Raw genomic sequence first — 19,411 nt, forward strand, 5'->3', positions numbered from 1 at the left:
TTGCACAGCTGTCCCAGATAAGTAATCCTTCTACTATAAAGTAGTTATTACAAAGATGTTTTCAAATTGCCTTAGTAGGTAAGGGATGACTTTGAGTCCTCTCCTTATAGATTCAGGAAGGTAAGAATGACTTCAGTTTTGTCTGGATGGGGCAGAGGTGCTAAAGTAAAAGGAAAAGAATATTCAAGAGAGAAAAATATACTTCCCACTTTTCCTTACTAATTTTGTTAAGGGAGGGTTTAAGCCCCTCTCCTATTTGCTTTAATTGATTACTTGTAAAGGAATTAGCTTACCTACAGAAAATTCAGATTTATTCAGAAGTGAATATGAAACAAAAGGAAGCCAAAGTCCCTTGCTTATTCTTTTTTTTTTTTTTAACCCTTGTACTTCGGTGTATTGTCTCATAGGTGGAAGATTGGTAAGGGTGGGCAATGGGGGTCAAGTGACTTGCCCAGGGTCACACAGCTGGGAAGTGTCTGAGGCCGGGTTTGAACCTAGGACCTCCTGTCTCTAGGCCTGGCTCTCACTCCACTGAGGTACCCAGCTGCCCCCTTGCTTATTCTTATTGACAGCATTTAAGCTACTTGAAACTGAATAAAAAGATGAATGGGAAAAACGGTTCTGCGAAAATGGTTTATTCAAAAAGTGGATCACTTTCAGAGAATTCAGTTATTATATCTTTTAGTTTGGTGACTGGGGATTAAGCTTAGAGATTTTCACAGGCTTTTTTATTAAGGAGCCTAGAGCCCATGAACTTTGGGAGAGAGATACACACAAAATTTCTAACATGTTGAACCTTTTTTCTACAGCTTGTTAACAGGTTAACATAAAATATTTTTCCCAAATAAGGAAGATTACTTTAGAAGGGCAGTTTATTACTTTCAAAAGTTAGTGCTATCATAGATTCTTCTTTGTCTTTTGCCTTCTTTACTCACTTTTTCCTTTAGCCAATATCTGTTGAGCTGCAACTGTATACAAGATTCTCTGCTAGGTACTGTGAGGACATATGAAGAAAAAAAAATCTTTGATACTCTCAAGTCCTTTAGATTCTGTGTCATTACAGTCTCTTTTCTTTCTCTGTGGTCATTCTTTCTCTTTTTTGGGTTCATGTCTCCCCTCCTATCTCTTAAGTGTGGACAGACCCCAAAACTATTTTCTTGGCTCTTTTCTCCTTTCTTGCTTAGGTTTGTTAACTACTCAGAGATCTCATCCACTCCTGTGACTTCAATTTTCACTGTTCTGCAGATGACACCCAGTTCCCCGTCTCTGCCCCCGAGTTCTCCCCTCAACTTGAGGTATTTCTAACTACCTCTTAATATTTAGTTCAATTCAGAAAGCATTAATTAAGCACTTGCAATGCAACATCACTAAGCTCTGATGATAAAGTGAAAAAAATGAAAATCTCTTATCAGTGAGCTTACTAGAGGGTGCAGCATGTACATGGCTTAGAAAATCTCTCTACTTAGATATCCCACTGATACTTCAAACTTAGCACAAGCAAGATTAAACTCAACTTTGTACTTATATCTCTCTACCCAAAAGAAAATTTACTTTTAGATTTCTGGACATTTTGTATAAATTTGGAACATGCAGGCATTCTCCCAAGTTATCTTTTTCTTCTCATATAGTGACTCACCTGTCTTTTCTCCCCCCAATTCTCTTTCTGTTGACATCCTTTAATTAATTTTCTCTGTGCATTGCCTTGTTAGTAATGTGTGCATACTTACTACCATCTGCCTTTACAGTCTGACCTTCAACTTTAATTCTTCGAATACTGTTATGCCTCATGATACTTAACTATGCAGCATCCCTACAATATTGTTAAAAAGATTGGCTTTTGTTTTGTGGATATAATAAATAAAAATGAACCTTGGATACTTTTTATTAAGTTTATAAGTATTTATTAGTAAAGAGAAATAAATAAGGAAATAAGTTACCAGTCTAACTATCCAAAGTCTCCAACCGAATTGCTTCTGCTTCATTAAGTCCTAGATTCCTAACAATCCCTGGTCCATTTCACAAACTGTGGCATAGGAGTCCATGGTTGGGCCAGACAAATTAAGACCAACCACACAGCGAGCTTGAGTTCAGGAAGGAATCAGAGCCAAAGAGCCCAAGTTCCCAGATTCCCAGCCTGGCATGGTCCCCACTGTCCTCGTGCTTTGCCAGCCCAGTGCTGTGCTGTTTGCCAGAGATGGCTTATATAGAAAATGCTCAGACAGCTCGCCAGCAACAGAGCTTCTTTCACAAGCCAAAAAGTGGCAGAGGGAGATCAGCCCGCTCCATGTGCTGACCTTTTAAGCTAAGTCTAAACCCTTCCCCTAAGATTTTCTAATTGGCTAAGATTTCACTTTAGTCCCTACACATTATATCCCTTGACTTCTGCAGGTCAGGAATTTCACCTGCCATGATGGCAAAATAAGACACTTGACTATGTGATTCCACATTAGGTGAGTCTTCCTCAATTGTGTTGGGGATTACCTAAATATTTAATTCACACACGGGCAAGCTTGGAGTCATTACAAGTAGTGTACATTTTTTATTTTTTATTTTTATTTTGAATATTTTCCCATAGTTACATGTTTCATGTTCTTTCCCTCTCCCCCAAACCCCCACCCCCACCCCCTGTAGCCGACGCATAATTCCACTGGGTTTTACATGTATCATTGATCAAGATCTAAGTCCATATTATTGATAGTTGGACTAGAGTTATTGTTTAGAGTCTACATCCCCTAATAATATCCCCATCAGCCCATGTGATCAAGCAGTTGTTTTTCTTCTGTGTTTCTATTCCCACAGTTCTTCCTCTGAATGTGGCTAGTTTTCTTTCTCATAAGTCCCTCAGCCTTGCTCTGGATTCTTGCATTGCTGCTAATAGAGAAATCTGTTATGTTTGATTATGCCACAGTGTATCAGTCTCTGTACATTGTACATTTTTTAAAAGCATTATAGCTCACTCTTTTCTTGTTCAACTTCTTGTTCAACTTGTTCAACTTTTTTTGTTCATCTCTGTATTTGTAGTGTCTGTCCAAGATTCTTGCTCTGGTAAACCACCCCTAGATGTTGTCCATCTATTCATATCAGAGTCAGGTCTTTAACATCTTCATTTATTTGTTTTTTCTTGTTGGACTAAACTCTTTTAATAGACAATAAACCTCAAGAGATCTGGAGCCTGTTTCACTAACCACAATGCTATCCAGAAATAAGAATATCTGGAGAATGTCACTTTCTGTAGCAAATCCCTCTTTCATTTGGATTCTGCTTTAAATATTATCTATGCCAATAATGAATTCCTTGAGCAAACATACATCGTATTATACTTCTCTTGATATTAGTTATCAGAGAGTTACTGAACAAAATTATCTTTGTTAACATCTTTCAAGGCATCTTATGATTTTGACAGATTCATTTGAGACATGTTGGTGGAAGAATGGAATTTTTTAAGGAGGTTTATTCTCTAGTGACTCCAATGTTTTTTTTAAAAATAATAAACAGTAAACACTGTGTAATCTTACACTCTTTACATTCAAACTGTAAAGAGAAAATTGCCAGTATGCTGGTGATGAACTAATGAATTTAGGTAGCAAGCCCTCAGAAGATAAAAAATAATCTATCGCTATGACCATGCTCTAAGTTTTCTAGGATTGATGAAGTCCCCCAGAGTTTCACTGGCATAGCATTTTCCAGGGTCACCTCCACACCATGATGTGGAGTTGATATCTATGTAAATATAAAATAAGATATACCCAAATACAGAAAATGCATCCTTTTGAACTTAAACTTTGTGTTGTTAGCTTCATTTTTTTTGTTAATTTAGTGAAACTATATTTTTATTGACTTATTCTTAAGTTTGCTGATTATAAAAATCAGCATTTTGTTTTTAAATGAACTCATTTTTTAAAATCCCTAAATCAGCATTTTCTCCAAATTTCTAAATGGACCATTTTCTATAGATTGAATTGTGTACAACATAACAGGCTCTGACCAGAAGACCTTGGTTCAGGTCTTTAAAACTACCTAATTGGGAAGTCATGTCACTTCTCAGGACCACAGGAACCCTATCAGTAAAATGAGAGCTTGGACCATTTAGCCATTTAGCTTCTAAAATCTTTTCGGTGTTATGATTCTTGGATGGTCCGGGTATTTGGGCAGCTTTTTAAGTCAAACATCTTTTGAACTCCTCTTCTGACATTATCTTTAAAAGCACTTTAGGGTCATTGAGGGGTGTATCTCCACTTTCACAATTACACTTTGTTTTTGACCCAAAGCAGAATTAGTTCATTTCTTTTTATCTTTTTAACCAAACTTGGCTCCAAGTGACTTCTCATTATTTCAGAAAATCTATTATATCTTTAAAAGACACATTTAATACAACTGAAGGTATTCAGAAGGGTATGTCACTGGCTTTTAAGGCATTCCCAAAAGATTTCAAGGATGTTTTGAGCAATGTCATTATCATCTAATAATATTATAGCCTTCTAACACAGTAATTTTGAGGATATAACATAAGATGTTTAAATCATACTATGTTTGTTTAAAAATTAATGTATTAATAAAATTAATTTTTTAGCAACAAAGAGCTTTGTTTATTTTCCTAAATGGGATTATAGTCAAGGTGATAATGACAGTTGAAATCATTGAACAAGAATGTGCCAGTCCAATGGAGCCAGAGAGAATACTGCAATTGACTGTACTACCTGCTAAAAAATCCTGAAAAACCAGAGTGGAGAATATGAAAGCAGCAATAATCCTTTTTTTTTAATGTTTTTTTTTAATTTTTACTTTTAAAAATATTTTTCCGTGTTTTCATGTTTCATTTTCTTTCCCTCTCCTCTACCCTTCCTCCTCCCAGATCCAATAATCCCTTCCACTGGGCTATACAAATGTTATCACTAATACCTATTTCCATATTATTCATTTTTGCAATAGAGCACTCTTTCAAAACCAAAACCCCAAATCATATATATGTATAAACAAATAAGTCATTTGTTTTTCTTCTGTGATTCTACTCCCATAGTTCTTTCTCTCGATGTGGATTGCATTCTTTCCATTGGGGTTGTCTTGTATCAACAAAGTCCATTACATTGTATTGTTCCACAATGTTTCACTTTCTGTGTATAATATTCTCTTGGTTCTGCTCATTTCACTCTGCATCAGTTCTGGAGGTTCTTCCAATTCATATAGAAATCCTCCAGTTCATCATTCCTTACAGTACAGTATTCCATCACCATCATATACCACAGTTTGTTCAGCCATTTCCCAGTCAAAGGACAACCCTTCATTTTCCAGTTTTTTGCCACCATAAAGAGTGCAGCTATGAATATTTTTGTTACAAGTATTTTTCCTTATTATCTCTTTGAGGTACAAACCTAGTAGTATTATTGCTGGATCAAAGGGTATGCATTCTTTGAAAGCCCTTTACACATACTTCCACATTGCCTTCCAGAATGGCTGGATTAATTCACAACTCCACCAGCAATGCTATTAGTGTTCCGATTTTGCCACAACCCCTCCAATATTTATTATTTTCCTTTACTGTCATGTTGGCCAATCAAGCAGCAATACTGCTAGAGATATATCTTTAGCATGCTGGAGTTTTCAGATCTACTGGTTGGAGACATGATCACATTTATTAAGACAAAATAAAAACAATGTAAAACAGTCAATTCTATTTATACTTTTATTAAGAAGGGTAATTTGTTATTCTTTGATTATGTGGGTTGACAGAAGAAATCATTCCCTAACTTTAGATTCTACCTATGAAACTCAAGACTCAAGATATCAGTTTAATTTCTTAAACTTGAACTAAACCTTATTTTTTCTCCTATACTACAACTGTTAGGGATAAAGGAAAGGGAAATATTCTTATTGGTGCCATTTTGTTTTCCCTACTTCCCTAGTTTCTATTATTTCCCCCTTTTTTCCAATTCATTTTGAGAAATATTTGTGCTTCTACCATATATAAGATACTTTGCTAGTTCCAGGAAAAATAAATGCCTCTCAAAGAATTTATTATCTAACAGAAATAAATATAAATAAGTCTGATACAAAGTAGAATGTGATTGGTGCAAGAGAACCAGACAGGATTAGAGGAAAAAATCAGTCATTTTTTCCTCTTATCTTTCCACTTTGCCCCCAACATTCTAATATTCTCCCCCTTCAAGTTCATCTAAAAATAGGAAAAATTAGAGTCTTTTCTCCCAGTTTTTTTTCCCAACTGTTCGTTTATGTTCACCAGCTCCCATGGCTTTAATTTAGCTCTTTGTAAGAAATGTTACTTCCCTTTTTCACTTACACAGGAAATCAGTGTAGTTTCTTTCTTCTGCTGTTATCCCTATAATGGTCCTTATTTCTTGTTGGTTTTTTCCCTGGGGCACAAGACAGGTGACTACACTGCCTTGTAGTTTATGCTTTACTTTATCCTTAAGTGGTACAATTTTTGTAGCTCACTAAGGTTAGGCATCCATTAAAGGGAATGTTCCATTTAAAGTAGGGCTTCAACCCTTGCTCTCTCATGAAGTGATGGACTACAGGGGCAGACAGTTACATACTCTGTCAACTGTGTCTGTTATAGTACACAGTTTTTCTTAACTTGGTTTTGGTAAGGGAAGCGTATTCCTGCCCAGGGAGGAGGCAAGTAATATTGGAAAGTAAATGTTGAAAAAAAGAGGATGAATTGCTAAAACTTTTTTTAATTGTATTTCAAGGAAAGGACGATTTGGGACCTTTGTACTATTTCCATGTAGTTAAAAAGGCTGTGCCTGGTGTATATTTTTAAGATTTATGCTTTGAGATTAATTGCCATTGTGGTTTTTATTAAAAATTCTCAATAAAAGTAAAAGATATTTGTCAAAGGGCATTATAAGAACTAGAATTTATCACTAGATGAAAAAAGTAACAAATGATTAGTTATTCCTATATAAGATGGTGACAAAGCCCCATTCATTTTTGAACTTAGTACATTAAATGATAAACAGGGTACCCTGCAAAGCCTGACAGCTATGTATGGAGGCAGGTCCAGTTCTTCAAGAGGAGGGAAACCAAGAAACAAGGAGGAAGAGGTATGCTTCCTGCATGTTCGCTACCTCCATCACATAGCTGCACTTTGAGTTTATGACTTCTTTTCCTGCATGGTTTAACAGTGTTGGAGGCTTTTTAAGTCTTTAGGGAATATTAATATATTCAGGCTGACATACTACTTAATTATACTCTGTAATAACTGTATCACTCATTCATGGTTGATTTTTTTTTTTGCTTTTGCTTTCAACAAAAGGAAGAACCCTTGAAATTTTTTTTTCTCACCCAGGCAATATTTAATATAATTACTTTCAGAGGAAGTCTGCTGAATTGAGTTTTTAAAGTGACTTCTAATTTTGCACTTCCATTAACCTTTTCCAAATAATCTTTTGCTGTCTTTTATTCTTCTGCTCAAATTAATACATTTGTTCAGTTTTCTTTTATCGTAATTCTCTTATCCACCAAAATAAGTTGATTGTTCACTTTCCCACTAAATAAAAATATTTAATTTTTTCTTCTAGGAATACTTGGCAAGATTAAGGCAAATAAGACTTCAGAACTTCAATGAACGTCAAGAAATTAAAGCCAGATTGCGTGGTGAAAAGGCAGGTTTAAGACTATTATTTTTCTTTTCAGTAATTGAGAGAATATCTGAGATAAAGGGGCAAGAAATAGTTACAGAACTTTGTCAAAAATAAGACCTGCCATAAGACAGTGAAACTGGTAGAGCATATTCCTAATCAGAGGATCAATGAAAATGTGAATCAGTTATATCCATAGTAATGAAAATTGAAATGCATGCTTGATTTCTTGAATAAGAAGGAACATTTTTTCTGCTTTCTAATTTTACTATTTTTTAGCCAAATCTATAAGAAGGCCAACACGAGAATGTAACATCATTCTTGAGAAGAAGTTAGTTAAGACAGAAAAACAATATTGGAAGGTCTTCAGATTTTATACTATTGACTGTTTATCACACATAGCATTTCTTAGAATCTATGTATTAATTCTGGAAAATGTGTCCTTGCTGGCTTGCTTGTTCATATGCTAATTTATTTTTTAGAATGATTCTGATGGCCTCAGTGGACAAGAAGGGAAAGAAGAAATAGAAATTAGACGCAAAAAAATAGAAGCACTAAAGGTATTGAGTTCAAAGTGATGAACATTTGCCTTTTCAATAAAGAATCTAAGTGAATTGTAGGAATTGAAATGTGAAATATAGATTTTCATCCCTAAGCCCTACATCGATTAGGGAGCATGACTTCTTTGTTCTTGTCCTTCCCTTCTTTCTTTGTTTTCCTTTCCTTTCTTTCATAAATTTTTATTTGTATCTCTTGTTTTAACATCATTCACATATATCTCTGTGTCTGTCATTCCACCTTCTTCCAGAAAGGAGGAACGAGGTAGAAGGGATGGAAAAATCCCACAAAACTAACCAATACATCAACAAGTCTGAGATTTCCTGAAAGTGTTCCATGCTCATGATCCCCCAGATTCTACATAAAAGCCGTCTTCTCGTAGTTCTTCTTTGGAGCCCACATTGATGACTATAATTCTGGAATGTTCAGCTTTGATAGTTTTGTTGTTGTTGTTTACATTTACATTGTTATAGTTGTTGTGTATGTTGTTTTCCTAGTTTAGAAAATAGTTCTGTTAACTGTTGGCACAGTGGATAGAGTGGTGCATCTGGAATCAGGTAGAACTGAGTTCAAATGTGATTTCAAACTAGGATTAGCTGTGTGACCTTGGGCAAGTCACTTAACCTCTGTCTGTCTCAGTTTCCTCACCTGTAACATGGGGCAATAATACCTACTTCACAGGTTGTGAGAATCAATTGAGATAATATTTGTAAAAAGTACTTAACAGAGTGCTTGGCAGATTCTTGCACCCACAAAAAGTACTTCTATAAATACTTTAGATAAGGATTTTCTTTTAGTGATTGACCTCTTTAGGGTGAATGCCTAGACATGAGATCTTTGGGACAAAGGGCATGACCATTTTCCTAACTTTTTCACTTGTGTGCTACAGGATTTCTCTGGGTGACATTTGCTTATTCATTTCTGTTCATTTTCAGGCCCAAGCAAATGCTCGAGCTGCTGTATTGAAAGAACAACTAGAACGAAAGAGAAAGGAAGCATATGAGAGAGAGAAGCAAGCTTGGGAAGAACATGTAAGAATCTGCTTATATGCTCCATGCTAATAGGCTAGTGTCTCCCCACCCTTGCAGAATACATCAAAACATGAATGTGTATCATTCAAAAACATGAGTGCTAATCCAGTCTCAGACACTTAGGGGTGACCCTGGGCAAATCATTTAGCCTCTGTTTGCCTCAGTTTCTTTAGTTTCCTTATCTGTAAAATAGGGAAAATAATGACACCTGCCTCCTAGAGTTAGTGAGTCTCAAATGAGATAATAGTTGGGCATAGCACCAGCCACATAGTAATTGCTATATAAATGTTAGATATTGTTATTTATATTGTATATAGACATGAATTTCAGGATAAAACAGAGTTATCTCAACCTAGGATGCATTTTTAATGATCGAATATACTTATGATATAATTTCTGTTGTATTTTACTTCAAGTGTAATTATTCTCTCAATATCATAATTTTTCCATTAGTTCAATATCGTTTCTTTAGTGAACTTAAACATATAACCTAGCCCCAGAAAGAAGCATTTTTTCTTTCTCTGTAACTCTTGATTTTTCCATATTTAAATGCTATTAGATGTCTACTAAAAACTGCAAATGAATTTGTTTTGAGGAATATGGTTGATAGAATGATTTTTATATTCAGTAAACTTACTGATTTGAAATAAAAGAACAATTAATATTAGATTTGAAAGAAGTCAATGATCTGTTCATTGTTTATTCTACAAAAAAGAAGATATTATACAATCTGAGGAAAATTATCCTATGATATGTTATACATGGATACTTAATATAAGCCTAATATATCCAGTTGGCAAACACATTTTCTATGTATTTTTGGTTTCTTTCTCCCAATAAATTAAAATTTTCCATCTATCAACCCTTTTTTACAGTTGGTAGCTAAAGGCATAAAAATTGCCAACGTACCTTGCAGTGAGAAAGCAGCAGCAGGAGCTGGTCATTTCCAGGAACAGCATGAATTGGGCAGCTCTCCTTCCCAGTCAGAGATCAAGCCTGATGTGCCAGTTATCTCTATCACATCAGCTTTAAAAGAAGTGGGTGCGGTAAGTTCTTTAATATTTTGGACTAAGAAAAGAATAGGTGGATGAAAATGATAAAATGAAAATTTGATATTTTAGTAGTAAAATACTAAATCAGTTGTCAAGTCTAGATATTTGGACAAGTTCTTTGAGAAGGGCAAAAGAATTGTTTCTTAATAAGAACATCGAAGGTTTTGTGCAATTGATCCCTCGTATACTAGAGCTTTACTCAGATGTCAGGCCTGAGATTGTCATTTAAGTGAGGCTTCTTTGTAAGTGTTCTTTTTATAGTTACTTTTTTCTCATTCCTCCTCTTCATAGAGTGGTGCCCTAGGACTCTTTTGGTCCTCTGCATTCTCCAAGTTCTTTTGTTTAGTTCCTCATTTCTGTCTCAGATCCCCAGACTTCCAAGACAAAGATACAGCTCAAGAGCTATCTCCTTTATGATATTTCTCTTTATTCCATCCAACCACTAATGTTCTTCCTCACTATCTACCTTGTCTTTAAATCTATTCAGTTTACTGTCATCACCAACATGAATTTATTAAATGCTTACTAAAGGCGTTTTGCTAAGTGTTCAGACCAAAATATAAAATGTAGTCCCTGCCTTTAATGAGCTCATATTCTAATGGAATAGATAACATGCAAACAACCAAGTACATACAAGGTATTAACAGTTTAAAAAGGAGGTAATCTTAGAAAGAAGGCACTAGTAATGGGAGAGGGGAGAGGAGTAGGGGAAAGAAATCAGGAAAAAAGCCTCTTGCAGAAGATAGGACTTAAGTGAAGTCTTGAGGGAAGCCAGAAGGCAGAGGTAAGGTGGGAGAGCTATGCATGGGGGACAGCCAGTGAAAAGTCATGGAGTTGGGAAGTAGTATGCCAAATTTGAGGAATAGCAAGGCCAATGTCATTGGATCACAGAGTATGAAGAATGGAAAAATATGTGAGAAAGGACCAGGTTGTAAAAGGTTTTAAAAGCCAAACATGATTTTAAAATAGATCCTGGAGGTACTTGAGAGCCACAATTTATTGAGGTAAGAGGGTTGACATGGTCAGACATGAACTTTAGGAAGATCCTTGAGAGCTGAGTGGAGAATGTCCTAGAGCACAGAGAGCCTTGAGGCAGGGAGATCATCCAACAAGTTAATGCAATAGTCCAGCATTAGACAATGAGGCCCCACACCAGGGTATATGACTGTATTTTCTTTGTTGATAGAATGTAAGCTCCTTGAAATTGGAGATTGTTTCCTTTTTTTTTTTTAATCTTTGTATCCCTAATACCAAGTTGTGTGACTGATGTTAGTAGGCACTTAGTAAATGTTTATCAATTGATATATATCCTTTATTTAGCTATGCTCCCAATAGAACCTAAACTGCTTGAGGTAAATTAGCACATACTCATATTTGTGTTTGTATCCCATGTCCAGCACATAATGGATGCTTAATAAAAATTTTTGATTGATTCGTTTCAGTAATTATAACTTTAAGAATCCAAGATGAACCACTTTTGTACCAAATTCTTTGGTACTGTATAATAATACCAAATTGGTACCAAATATAATAAATAATACTGTAGAAATAAATGGCAGGCATGTAAGTGCAGTGGATAGAGTCCAAGCCTGACATTAGGAAGGACCTGAATTCAAATGTGACCCTAAACATGGTTATATGACCTAACCCCTGTCTGCCTTAGTTTTCTCAACTGTCATAATATCTACCTTACAGTGTTGTTGTGAGAATCAAATGAGTTAATATTTGCAAAACATTTAGTACAGTGCCTGGAACATAGTAGGTGCTTAATAAATGCTTATTCCTTTTTTCTTCCTTAATGAGATTCCAGTATAATTAAAGCTTATTTTATAAAAACTTCTTTATTAATGTTCTGATTGGTCTGATTTTTATACTGATTTTTTAAGTGGCCATGCCAGTATATGGATGCAAATACAGGAATATAATCACATTAACTAGAAATAATATGTATTAGTGAAAGATAAACTACCAAACTATGAGATTGTTCCAATTCTACATCTGTATCATATTATGTCTCTTCTTCAAATTTTTAAATGTTTTTTTTTTAATGTTTTTCATTTGCGTTTGTGGAGGTGCCCTTTTTGGATATATCTAGCCCCTCAGATTGAACCTTTTATTGTTAAGTTAAATAAAAATAGCCAATACAATGACCATATCTAATAACATTTACAATTTTTAACTCCTCTAATTCCCTATGTTCTACAACAATAGGAGTGTAAGTTACATTATCTGTTCCCAGGGATCAAAGTTAATTATTACAGTTACTTAGAGTTTACTTTTACTTAGTGATCTTTACATTTACATTGCTTTGTCTTTATGTAATTCTTGGGTCATTATATTCTTACAAGCCAGAAATGAGAGCATGACAAATAAATATGGGCTGAGCCAAAAGATTATATTTGGAAATATTAGTATAGCTGCCTGGGATGACAGTTAACATGTTATTCATTTAAAAGGAACTATCCTAATTTTCCGTTAGAGAGAAATTTATAGTCACTTTTTTTTTATATCATTTAAAGTGTTTGAATTTTGAAAACAGATGTGAAGTAATTTATAGCCCAGTATCCTGGGCTATATGGTGCTCATCAAATGAATTTCTTCTCCCCTTTGCACCTCAACCATTTAATATCAGTACTTAGCATATTTCTTGAACATAATAAGTGCTTGGTGATTGATTGATCCATGATTGTTGATAAGTCACATATTTGATAAGATTGTTGATAATGACAAGTTCATGACTATGCAAACTTAAAGTTCTGGCCATTCAGTGAGAATTTCCCTTAAAAAGCAATTGCTCTTCTAGAAAAAAATTTATTTCTCTCAACTCTAAATAAATTTCTTTTGTACCTACTGCAATGTTTATTCCAACTTTAGATACCATTGGGTGAACCCTAGATGATACCCAGACTTATATATTCTCATCTCTCTAGTTATAGTAACTGCTAATATCCTGACTACTTTAACTGGGTAAAATCTTTGTCTCATTTACTTCTGATATTGCTAAATTGACTAGTCTTAACATTCTTTTATTTTCCCAAGTGGTAAAAAATTTAAGTAATACTTTTGCCAAATAGTTTTTCTTTCTGTAGTTACAGTAGTAAACATTTCTTAAATTTCTGCTTTGAAAACTTTCTGAATCTAAAAGCTTTGTTTCATATTTTTTGTACTTAAACTTTTTTTTGAAATTTCTTATAAACTCTAGTGACCTAGATTTTTATCAAGTAGGCTAATCAAAAGAAAGACTAAGTATATGCTATCATTCAAACAAATAACTTGGCTCTCATTTTCGTGTTTGCTTTTCTTTTTTGGAACAGAAAGCAGTTGACCTAACTCTCAACTTTATGATAATGTAGGACAGAGAAAACATTAATAAATTCAAATACCATTTTAAAAAAACTCATTTTTTATTTACTATCTAATCATTTTACCTCCCAAATCTTAATGAGATCTGCTAATAGAGAAACTTGACTTATGTTCATCATCCTGTCTCTGTAGAGCTGAAATAGCCCTCCTCCCCTTCTCTTGCACCAAAAGAGATAGTGATTACCAAAGATTTAGATAATCCACATATTTGATCAAGTAGTTGAGATATGACTAATAAACTGTGTATTAAGTTGTTACTTAATTGACTTTGAAATTTTTTGATGCTGTAAAGGAAATCAAACTATCATTTCACAGAAATTAAAGAATTAATATGGAAAAATTCATGGTGGAGAGGGAGGGAAGCATAAGTTAGAGGCGTAATGGGCTTTGTAAGGAAAAATATTTCCTGCTATCATTGTCTTATCTTGTACCATTCTCATTTTAAAGGACAATAGTTTAATTGACATTCAGGAAACTTCAGAAGAAATGAAAAATACTGATAATGCACTTTCAGTAAGTAAAATTTTGTTAGCTTTTTCTCTTCACCCTTTTAGTTTATGTAAATATTTCAAAATATAAAACTATTACTGTTGCAGAATAAACGAGAGATACTGCGTAGACTAAATCAAAACCTCAAGGCTCACAAAGAGGAAGAAGAAAAAACACCAACTTCTGAAATTGATAAAATAACTGTGAATGAAGACATTAAAGATGATCAGGAAGAAAAATCCATATTATCAGACCGTAAGAAATGGGAGGCAGGAAGTCAACTGGAAATTCCTCTAGCCAAGTTAACTATGGAAGAGACCTTTCCTACAGGTGAGAATAATTGGAAAGATGTTGGAAATCTTTCTCGTTTTTAAAGGAAAGCAATTACTTTATATTATTTATATACTAAATGATACAAAAGAAGATGGGCACTTATTAAAATAAAAAGCAAGTTGGTCTTTTAATTAATACACATTTTGTGCCCATAAGGAACTAAAAAATGGAGGGAAATTTTCATAGAAAAATAATTTTCTATCTTATCAGCACTTAGAAAACAGTTAATTAGGTGGGGTAAGTGAGGTTGGTTTCAGCAGATTCAAGAGTACATGGAGGGAAGTAAAACCTAAAGACTGGAAAGACAGGAAGGGGCTAGATTATTATGAAGGTCTTTGAATACCAAACAGGCTTTTGTATTTGATCCTGAAGATGATAAGAGGCCACTAGAGTTTACTGAAGAGGGGGAAGGACAGAGTGGGTATGTGGTCCATCTCTAAAGCCCAGGCTTTTTCTCTGGCTGCCCCCCATGCCTGGAATGTTCTCCCTCCTCATCTCCATCTACTGGCTTCTTGGCTTCCTTTAAGTCTCAAACAAACTCATTTTTTACTGAAAGTGTTTCTAAATTTCTCTTAATTCTAGTGCCTTCCCTCTGTTAATTATTTCCTAGTTATCCTGCATATGGCTTTTATTTTACATATTTGTTTGCATGTTGTCTCTCCCATTAGACTATAAGTTCCTTAAGGACAAAGATTGTCTTTTGCCTCTCTTTGTATCTTCAGCACTTAGCACAATGTCTAGCATGTAGGTAGGTATTTAATAAATGTTTATTGACAGACTGATATGAGAAGGAAGAGAGTTCCAGAAATGGGGGGTAGCCAGTGAAAATGCACAGAGTTGGGAGATGGAGATCTTGTTTAAACTACAGCAAGGAGGACTTACTCTTTTCAAAGGATTTTGAAATGTGAAACTCCTATTTTGACTTCTAACTGAAAAATTTTAAGTGATATTTTTATTTAAAACATTATCTTGGTGTTCCTTCTTTTTCTTTAGTTGGAGATTTTCCTTTGGTCTCCATCTCCTAACCTCATTAATAGCAAATAACTCTAAAAATGCACTACATGATCTGAACTTAAAAAAGAAATAAAACAATTCAGTATTTTATTATAGCCATTTCAATTTCCCTACTTCTTTTGCTCTTACAGAACTTACAGTGGGACATGTTATTAAACTAGATATTGAAGGATCCCCAAGAAGAGTCTGGGGGAAAAGCCCAACAGAATCTGTTCTCAAGATTCTTGGAGAAGCTGAACTACAACTTCAGACACAATGTTTGGATGAAAAGACACTTAAAAATGGTAAGAACTAAATATTTTTAAGTAAATGTTTTAATGTGGGTAAAAACATCAATCTAAAAAAGACATTGTACCATTCACAAAAGGACATTTAACATGTCCTTTTAATTAACTCTAATAAGAACATTTGATATTTCTTTTCATTGGTAAAATATAACCTGATTGTGAGTTCATTCACTTCTATGGAATTTCTCTGGGACTGTATTGCAAAAGATTATTGTTCAGAGGTTGAATACATTTTCTTTGAGGAGATCTGTGATTCAATAAGAAGAGAAAATAAAAAAAGAATGAAGTCTAAAAAGTCATGTCATAGAGGAGAATTTGTAGGCAACACAAAATTATTAAAAAAGTGCTCTCTGGTAGTAGTTTTGGTAGCAGGCTTATTACAAGTTGATAGTCATTTGTCAAATTTTTCAAGATGCATTTATAAAGTATGGTAATTCTAGTTTTATAACACTGTATTTGTAGCAAGGATGACATGGGTTCTGATTCTACCTCTGACATTTAGCTAAGTTGTTTAACTATAGGCAACTTACTTCATCTTTATTTTACTCATTTATAAAATGAAGGTAATACCTCACAGAGTTATTGTGAAGTTCAATTAAGAAAATATATGCAAAGGGACTTGCAAACTTTAAAATTTTATAAATGTCAGTTATTATTAAATAGCAAATAGAGCTTCTCATAGCTAGATGAAGAATTCATTTTACTGCATCAATTAAATACGAACTATGTGTCTGGCACTGAAGTAGGCAAATATGGAAACAATCATTCTGTGTACTGTGTACTGGGAGAAAACAACATATACATCAATTATTCCATATAGAATATACATAGTCATTTTTGGACAGGAGAAGGAATGCTAATAAGCTGTTCACACAGAATGGTCTTCATTAAAACCAGGAACCTCTATGTCATGCTTAAATCATTTCCATGTACTTCTTTTATTAGAGAAATTTTGTCACTTTTTAGAATGCATTAGGAAAACTAAAACCCATTTAAATGAAAGAAAGTCCACACTATGCCTTACTTGAAATGAAAGCATAGGCAAAATATTATGCATATAATCTGTATTTTTGTGTGTATATATATATATATATATATATGAATGCATAGCTAATTGTATCTGCCCGTTTGAATCAGAATTTCCGTTTTGTTTATCTCTTTTACAAAATACATATAGTTTTTTCTTTTTTTTTTTTAAATTTTGAATATTTGTCCATGGTTACATGATTCATATTCTCTCCCTTTCCTCTTCCCTCCCCCATCCCAGAGCTGATGAGCAATTCCACAGGATTATACATGTATCATTGTTCAAAACCTATTTCCATTTTATTAATATTTGTAGTAGAGTGATTATTTAAAACCAAAATTCCCAATCATATACCCATCAAACAATGCGGTCAGTCGTATGTTTTTCTTCTGTATTTCTACTCCCACAGTTCTTTGTCTGGATGTGGATAGCATTTATAAGAAATTAATTAAGATGTTCTGGGATATAATTTTTCAAAAAATTTTAGATGGGGAAAAAAAGCATGCTTTTTTCTCTCAACATTTTAACATCTGTCTTAGCTGTTCTCCTATGCAATTTAGGTACAGTTGATAATATTTTTACAAATTAACTACTTCATTAAGAATTTGGCAACCTGAAGCTTATGTATTATTATACTAGATATATGTTATATCTAGACAGGATTGCCCATTATAAGAACCCCCTTTTAAAAATTATTTCTCAAACATCATTAGAAATGATGTTCAAGGCCTTTGGAAAACCATTTATAATTTTTTTGGGTTTTGTTTCTACAGAAACCTCTAAAGGAGAAAACTTCAAAACCTTAATCATTGGGGAAAAGGAAGCACAATTTGTTTCTCTTGAAATAAATCCCTTACCTATAGTTGATACGGTTGATATTAAAGCCTCTGAAGAGCCGAAACTTAAGGAAGCAGGTGAATTTTTACAGATGGCATTAAAACCTCATAAGATGGAAGAAAAATTGGACAGTTTGGTTCTTAATTGCTTTTTGTTTTTTAAATGGATCTGTCTGTCAGTTAATGAATAACTTAGTTTGTAATAAGCATTATGTTTCAGAAATACAAATATAAGTAAAAAAATAAAAACTATCCCTACCTTCAAGGAGCTTACATTCAAGTAGGAGAAGCCAACACATAAAAGGAAGCTATAAAGGGATTAGAGACATGGCAGATATTTGACTTGGTGCAATGGACATCCTAAGTGCCACCTGAAGAAGAATGAGACATGGCAGGCCTGGATGTCCTTCTTAAATGGAGGTTCTGGGAGGAGCCATTAAATCAAAGGGAGGACACCACAGGGGCAGACAATCTTTTCAATGTGTTCATTCTATAGGGAACTTATATGATGAAAGGGTTTTGGAATCTAATTCCGTATTGGGCAATCCCAATGAGGAAACTCTCTACCAATGCAAAGTAGTAACTTTGTTTTAGAGAGTTATGTGAGTTGTTGAAGATCATTGAAGCAGTGTATATCAGAGATGGGATTTGAACTCGGGTCTTTCTGATGTTGAGACTGGTTTTTTAGCTTCTACACCACATTCTCTCTCGTGGATCTTAAGTTTTCTAAATGAAGTAAGATTTGATTTAATCAGAGTTCAGTTCCTTGTTCAGAAAGGCCTGAATATGTTAAGTACAAAAAATTCATCATTGAAATTCTATGAAAGTAAGGAAATTCAAAGTTTTCTTCCCAAGTAACTTGATCTATTCTATGGTCTTTTGGAATTGAATAGAACTAGAACTTTTTCCTTCATAGTCTGTATGATCATGTGGCTACATTTATGGCCAACATTTATGCTCCGACATGTAATTGAAACCATAACCCTGAATTTCCTGAATCTGATATTTGTAGAAATTTCCAGCCACAGTATTTTATGATTGTAATTTGTTGGCTTTTGATTTTTGTGCAAAAGATGATTATGAAATGAGGACAAGACTTTCAAACTTTGATTTTTAAAAAATTTTCTATATGCGCATCTCTGCAAATACAATTAATATATTATATATAATGAAATATTGTATGCATCAAGTCATGGCACTATAATTCCTTAACTATACTTCATAGGTTATACCATAGAAATTTATTTCTTTTACTATAACAAAATAGATTGAATTTTTTAATATAAATGCTAGTATAATTCAAGAATAGAATTTTATATATTTATGGTAGACAAACTTTCCATTTGATGATAACATCCTTGGTTATATTAAAATAAGACTATGTTCCCTAGTGTTTAGGAACACTACTGTTTAGAAAACAGCCCTACCAGGGACATAGTATACTTCATTCACGTCATTCATTTGTTTATTTTATAAACATTTATCAGGCCCTAATATGTGCATATTATTATTTTGCCCTAAATTTCTTTTACGTTTCCTCTGTACTTTTTTATAGTTACCTCAAGGTTGTTTAGGTTTTTTTCAGTATTCATTCTAGAACTACATATAATTTCAAGTTTCTCAACTGTTTTGCATTTCTGCATTTTTATTAGACTCCTAATACATTATAGGACTACCTACAGAAATAACTATATTACAAATGGATTCATGGCAAATATGTGAGAGAATTCCAGTACACTGTGAGGTCCACATCATTTCTGACCTGTTCAGTCACAGAAGATATTTTGGAGGAAGTGACATTTGAGTTAGACTTTAAAGGGTGG

At 33.9% G+C, this 19,411-nt stretch overlaps 1 protein-coding gene across 1 annotated transcript in view; it reads left to right on the forward strand.

Annotated features, from left to right (window-relative positions):
* Nucleotides 1-19,411, forward strand: part of NEK1 (NIMA related kinase 1) — a 116,341-nt gene that overhangs the window by 55,030 nt on the left and 41,900 nt on the right. Inside the window, exons 18-26 of the mRNA XM_044680089.1 lie at nucleotides 6,978-7,061; nucleotides 7,539-7,622; nucleotides 8,081-8,158; nucleotides 9,092-9,187; nucleotides 10,063-10,233; nucleotides 14,050-14,115; nucleotides 14,199-14,421; nucleotides 15,570-15,722; nucleotides 17,526-17,666. Coding sequence (XP_044536024.1) covers nucleotides 6,978-7,061; nucleotides 7,539-7,622; nucleotides 8,081-8,158; nucleotides 9,092-9,187; nucleotides 10,063-10,233; nucleotides 14,050-14,115; nucleotides 14,199-14,421; nucleotides 15,570-15,722; nucleotides 17,526-17,666 — 1,096 coding nt within the window. The remainder of the gene's footprint in view (nucleotides 1-6,977; nucleotides 7,062-7,538; nucleotides 7,623-8,080; nucleotides 8,159-9,091; nucleotides 9,188-10,062; nucleotides 10,234-14,049; nucleotides 14,116-14,198; nucleotides 14,422-15,569; nucleotides 15,723-17,525; nucleotides 17,667-19,411) is intronic.

Source organism: Gracilinanus agilis, chromosome 6, assembly GCF_016433145.1.
Source record: "Gracilinanus agilis isolate LMUSP501 chromosome 6, AgileGrace, whole genome shotgun sequence".
NCBI lineage: Eukaryota > Metazoa > Chordata > Mammalia > Didelphimorphia > Didelphidae > Gracilinanus > Gracilinanus agilis.